General features: G+C 43.2%; 1 protein-coding gene and 1 pseudogene across 2 annotated transcripts; both read left to right on the top strand.

The window, feature by feature from the left end:
* The first annotated feature begins 201 nt into the window (after window positions 1–201).
* On the top strand, window positions 202–1,405 carry LOC144304127 (glyceraldehyde-3-phosphate dehydrogenase pseudogene; annotated as a pseudogene).
* Window positions 1,406–3,132: 1,727 nt separating this feature from the next.
* On the top strand, window positions 3,133–5,050 carry LOC144304343 (eukaryotic translation initiation factor 3 subunit L-like). Of its 2 annotated transcripts, XM_077882866.1 has the most exons (2): window positions 3,133–3,457; window positions 3,529–5,050. In XM_077882866.1, the coding sequence occupies exons 1-2, from the start codon at window positions 3,380–3,382 to the stop codon at window positions 4,858–4,860; spliced, it is 1,410 nt and encodes a 469-aa protein (XP_077738992.1). In that variant the 5' UTR covers window positions 3,133–3,379; the 3' UTR covers window positions 4,861–5,050. The 2 variants fall into 2 exon arrangements, with proteins under 2 accessions (XP_077738992.1, XP_077738991.1); XM_077882865.1 differs by having other exon boundaries at window positions 3,133–5,050.
* Window positions 5,051–5,536: the final 486 nt, after the last annotated feature.

Here is a 5,536-nt window from a genome sequence, read left to right as displayed (position 1 = left end):
CTCTCTCTCTCTCATAAATAAATAAATAAATAAATAAATAAATAAATAAATAAATAAAATCTTTAAAAAAAATTCCTGGATCTGAGGGTTCACAGGGGCTGTGATTAAGGAAGTATAAGGACCTTGATCAGAATGGTGAATGCTCGGCTCTCTGCTCCTCCCCATTCGACAGACAGCAGCATCTTCTGGACTTGGCCAGCCAAGTCCCCGAGACACGATGGTGAAGGTCGGAGTGAATGGATTTGGCCGTATTGGGCGCCTGGTCACCAGGGCTGCTTTTAACTCTGGTAAAGTGGATATTGTCGCCATCAATGACCCCTTCATTGTCCTCAAATACATGGTGTACATGTTCCAGCATGATTCTACCCACGGCGAATTCCACAGCACGGTCAAGGCTTAGAACAGGAAACTTGTCATCAATGGGAAGTCCATCTCCATCTTCCAGGAGCGAGATCCCGCCAACATCAAATGGGGTGATGCTGGTACTGAGTATGTTGTGGAGTCCACTGGGGTCTTCACCACCATGGAGAAGGCTGGGGCTCACTTGAAGGGCAGAGCCAAGAGGGTCATCATCTCTGCTCCTTCTGCTGATGCCTCCATGTTTGTAATGGGCGTGAACCACGAGAAGTATGACAACTCCCTCAAAATTGTCAGCAATGCCTCCTGCACCACCAACTGCTTGGCTCCTCTGGCCAAAGTCATCCATGATCACTTCGGCATCATGGAGGGCCTCATGACCACCATCCATGCCATCACTGCCACCCAGAAGACCGTGGACAGCCCCTCTGGGAAGCTATGGCGAGATGGCCAAGGAGCTGCCCAGAACATCATCCCTGCTTCCACTGGCACCACCAAGGCTGTGGGCAAGGTCATCCCTGAGCTGAACAGGAAGCTCACTGGCATGGCCTCCGTGTTCCCACCCCCAACATGTCAGTTGTGGATCTGACCTGCCGCCTGGAGAAAGCTGCTAAATATGACATCAAAAAGGTGGTGAAGCAGGCATCAGAGGGCCCCCTCAAGGGCATCCTGGGCTACACCGAGGACCAGGTTGTCTCCTGTGACTTCAACAGTAACACCCACTCTTTCACCTTCGACGCCAGGGCTGGTATTGCCCTCAATGACCACTTCGTCAAGCTCATTTCCTGGTACGACAATGAATTTGGCTACTGCAACTGGGTGGTGTACCTTATGGTCCACATAGCCTCCAAGGAGTAAGAGCCTCCTGGACCACCAGCCCCAGCAAGAACAAGAGGAAGAGAGAGGCCCTCAACTTCTGGGGAGTCCCTGCCCCAACTTAATCCCCCAACACACTGAGAATCTCCTGACCTCCAATTTACATCCCAGACCCCGAGGAGGGGGAGGGGCTTGGGGAGCCCTACCTTGTCATGTACCATCAATAAAGTATACTGTATCCACCACCCCCCAAAAAAGAATGGTGAATCCTCTATTTCTTAGGCTGGGTATTGGTTTTTTGGATGTTTGTTCTACTCTGAATCATACTTATCATGCATAGAATTTTATATACAAAATATTTCATAATTTTGACAGAATGAAATACATGCCGTTATCAATTAGTATATAAAAAGATGTTCAATGTCATCAGTTATTAAGGAAATGCAAGCCCAAATCACAAATGGATACCACTTCACACCTATTTAGATAGCTATTATGAAAAAAGGAAGGAAGAAGAAAAGAACGGAAGGAAGTACGAAGAAAGGAAAGGAAAAGAAAAGAGAAAAAAGGAAGGAGGGAAGAAAGGAAGAAAAGAAAGCAAGCCACCGTTGGTGAGGATGTGGAGAAATTAGAACCTTCGTGTATTATGGTGAGAATGTAAAATGTTGCAGCCGCTGTGGAAACTAGTTTCACTGTTCCTCAGCAAGTTAAACATAGAATTACCATATAATTCAGCAATTTTACTCCCAAATGTATACCTAAAAGAATTGAAAGCAGGGACTCATACAGATGTACACCAAGGTTCATAGCAGCATTATTTATAATTGCCCAAAGGTAGAAACAGCCTAAGTGTTCATGAACAAATGAATATATAAATAAAATGTGGTACATATGTCATAAAAAAGAATAAATTTCTGATATATGTTATAACACAGATGAACTTGAAAACATGCTAAGTGAAATAAGCCAGACAAGACAGGCAAATATTGCATGATTCCACTTGTATGAGTTACTAGAATAGACAAATTCATAGAGAAAGAAACTAGACAAGAAGTTAAGAGGAACTGAGGGAAGGAGGAAATGAGGAATTATTGTTTAATAGGTACAAAGTTTACATTTGGAATAATGAAAAAGTTGTGGGTGTGGATGGTGCTTACGGTTCCACAACATTGCAAATGTACTTAGGGTCATTGAATTACACACTTAAAATTAGTTAAAATAGTAAATTTTATGTATATATAAACACAATAAAATATTCATCATAAAAAAGAATTGTTCGGATTGTTCAAATTATTGACAAGGAACAATCTCCTAGACATATTATTAGGTTAAAAAAAGCAAGATGCAGAATGGTGTATATAGTCTATTCTACCACTTTCAAGGAAAAAAGTAGAGGCTTTCTACACACATCTTCACACACAAGCACACAGATACATAAAGAGAGATTTTCTAGAAAGACACCCAAGAAACTGGTAACTATGATTTTCCATGAAGTGAGAGATGAGGTGGGAAGGTGATTTACATTAGATTTTAAACTTATTTACCACATAGATCTCCCTATTAAAAATGAATTAGATTTGATATTAGAGACCTTTAGCCAATAGAATAGTAGGTATTTTAGAAAAATTAAAGTCTTAGAAATGCATATGACTGGATGGGCAAAGACCAGAGTTAACAATATCAATTGAATAATTATTTTAATATTGCAAACATGTGACAGTTGGCATCTGACCAAAAACCCGGTACTGGAAAGGAAATTGAGAAATATCTTAAGTACTGATGTATTAGATGTAAAGGATAAAGGAGAAATGAAAATACAAAGATGATTTCAAATTTGGGGTCTGGTTGACTAAGAAATTAATTGCCAGTCCCTTAATTATTAAGTAATAATTACTTATTATGAGTAACTTATAAGGAAAACTTTCTACAGCTATAGATTCACTCTTTAAACATTTATCAAGCTCTCCGGAGGTGCTCATGAGCCCAGAAGCCATGTCTTACCCCGCTGATGATTACGAGTCCGAGGCTGCTTATGATCCCTATGCTTACCCAGGCGACTATGATATGCACACAGGAGACCCAAAGCAGGATCTGGCTTACGAACGTCAGTATGAACAGCAGACCTATCAGGTGATCCTCGAAGTGATCAAAAACTTCATCCAGTATTTTCACAAAACCGTCTCGGATTTGATTGACCAGAAGGTGTATGAGCTGCAGGCTAGTCGTGTATCCAGCGATGTCATTGATCAGAAAGTATATGAGATCCAGGACATCTATGAGAACAGCTGGACCAAGTTGACTGAAAGGTTCTTCAAGAATACACCTTGGCCTGAGGCTGAAGCCATAGCTCCACAGGTTGGCAACGATGCCGTCTTCCTGATTTTGTACAAAGAATTATACTACAGGCACATATATGCCAAAGTCAGTGGGGGCCCCTCCTTGGAGCAGAGGTTTGAATCCTACTACAACTACTGCAATCTCTTCAACTACATTCTTAATGCTGATGGTCCTGCTCCCCTTGAACTACCTAACCAGTGGCTTTGGGATATCATTGATGAGTTCATCTATCAGTTTCAGTCATTCAGCCAGTACCGCTGTAAGACTGCCAAGAAGTCAGAGGAAGAGATTGACTTCCTTCTCTCCAATCCCAAAATCTGGAATGTTCACAGTGTCCTCAATGTCCTCCACTCCCTGGTCGACAAATCCAACATTAACCGGCAATTGGAGGTGTACACAAATGGTGGTGACCCCGAGAGTGTGGCTGGTGAGTATGGACGGCACTCCCTTTACAAGATGCTTGGGTATTTCAGCCTGGTGGGGCTTCTGCGTCTGCACTCCCTTTTAGGGGATTACTACCAGGCCATCAAGGTGCTGGAGAATATTGAACTGAATAAGAAGAGTATGTATTCTCGTGTGCCTGAGTGTCAGGTCACCACATACTACTATGTCGGTTTTGCATGTTTGATGATGCGTCGCTACCAGGCTGCCATCCGGGTATTTGCCAATATCCTCCTCTACATCCAAAGGACCAAGAGCATGTTCCAAAGGACTACATACAAGTATGAGATGATTAACAAGCAAAATGAGCAGATGCACGCGCTGCTGGCCATCGCCCTCACCATGTACCCCATGCGAATCGATGAGAGCATTCACCTGCAGCTGCGGGAAAAATACGGGGATAAGATGCTACACATGCAGAAGGGTGACCCACAGGTCTATGAGGAACTTTTCAGTTACTCGTGCCCCAAATTCCTGTCACCTGTGGTGCCCAACTATGATAATGTGCACCCCAACTACCACAAGGAGCCCTTCCTGCAGCAGCTGAAGGTGTTTTCTGATGAAGTGCAGCAGCAGGCCCAGCTCTCCACCATCCATAGCTTCCTCAAGCTGTACACTACCATGCCTGTGGCCAAGCTGGCCGGCTTCCTGGACCTCACAGAGCAGGAGTTCAGGATCCAGCTCCTTGTCTTCAAGCATAAGATGAAGAACCTAGTGTGGACCAGTGGCATCTCTGCCCTTGACGGTGAATTTCAGTCGGCATCCGAAGTTGACTTCTACATTGATAAGGACATGATCCACATTGCAGACACCAAGGTCGCCAGGCGCTATGGGGATTTCTTCATCCGGCAGATTCACAAATTTGAGGAGCTCAATCGAACTCTGAAGAAGATGGGACAGAGACCCTGAGGACATTCACACTCTTGTTAGGAACTCATTTTAGGGTCTTTGTAGGTGGGGCCTATTTTTGTCTCCATGAAGCCTTTGCCTAGATCAGCCATCAGCAATTCAGCTGAGTTGAAGTTTATTTGGATTAAGGACTATTTGGATTTTAAATAAGTCTCAGTAAAAGATCTTCTTTGGAGCCAGAAAAAAAAATAAAAAATAAATAAACATTTATCAAGCACCTATGTCATGCCTGCAGGCGTTGGGCTAGCACTCAGGATACAGAGATGAGCAAACACAGCCCCCACTATCAAGACATAGTTTTGCGGGGAAGACAAATGTGAATAGAAAATTACAGTGTCAAAAAATAAATGCTGTGATATCCTCACAATCAATGTAGAGAAAACACAGGGTAAGGGGAACTCAACTTACCAATGGAATGCTAAGAGCTTTCAAAGAGGAGTTAGAATCTCAACAACAAAATCAGCCTCTCAAGGGCTAATCTCGAACCACACTAAACAAGGGAAGAAATATCAAGTAGAAGAAATGGGGTTGACATTTTTCAGAAGTAACAAGAACTGCAGGTGTCTGGAGAGCAGAGCGTGAGCGGATAAGAGCGTAGGGAAATATGAAGCTTCCCAGGTCCCAGAAACCAACATAGGCAAGACAGCAGTTCATGAGTTACCCATAAAAACCTGCT

Source organism: Canis aureus, chromosome 33 (assembly GCF_053574225.1).
Source record: "Canis aureus isolate CA01 chromosome 33, VMU_Caureus_v.1.0, whole genome shotgun sequence".
Taxonomy (NCBI): Eukaryota; Metazoa; Chordata; class Mammalia; order Carnivora; family Canidae; genus Canis; species Canis aureus.
The sequence above is the reverse complement of the archived record's forward strand: the minus strand, read 5'-3'. Positions and strand labels throughout refer to the sequence as shown.

What these genes read in the sequence shown, in the direction of transcription:
- LOC144304343 (XM_077882865.1), top strand. Translation starts at nt 3,151, where the DNA reads ATGAGCCCAGAAGCCATGTCTTACCCCGCTGATGATTACGAGTCCGAG.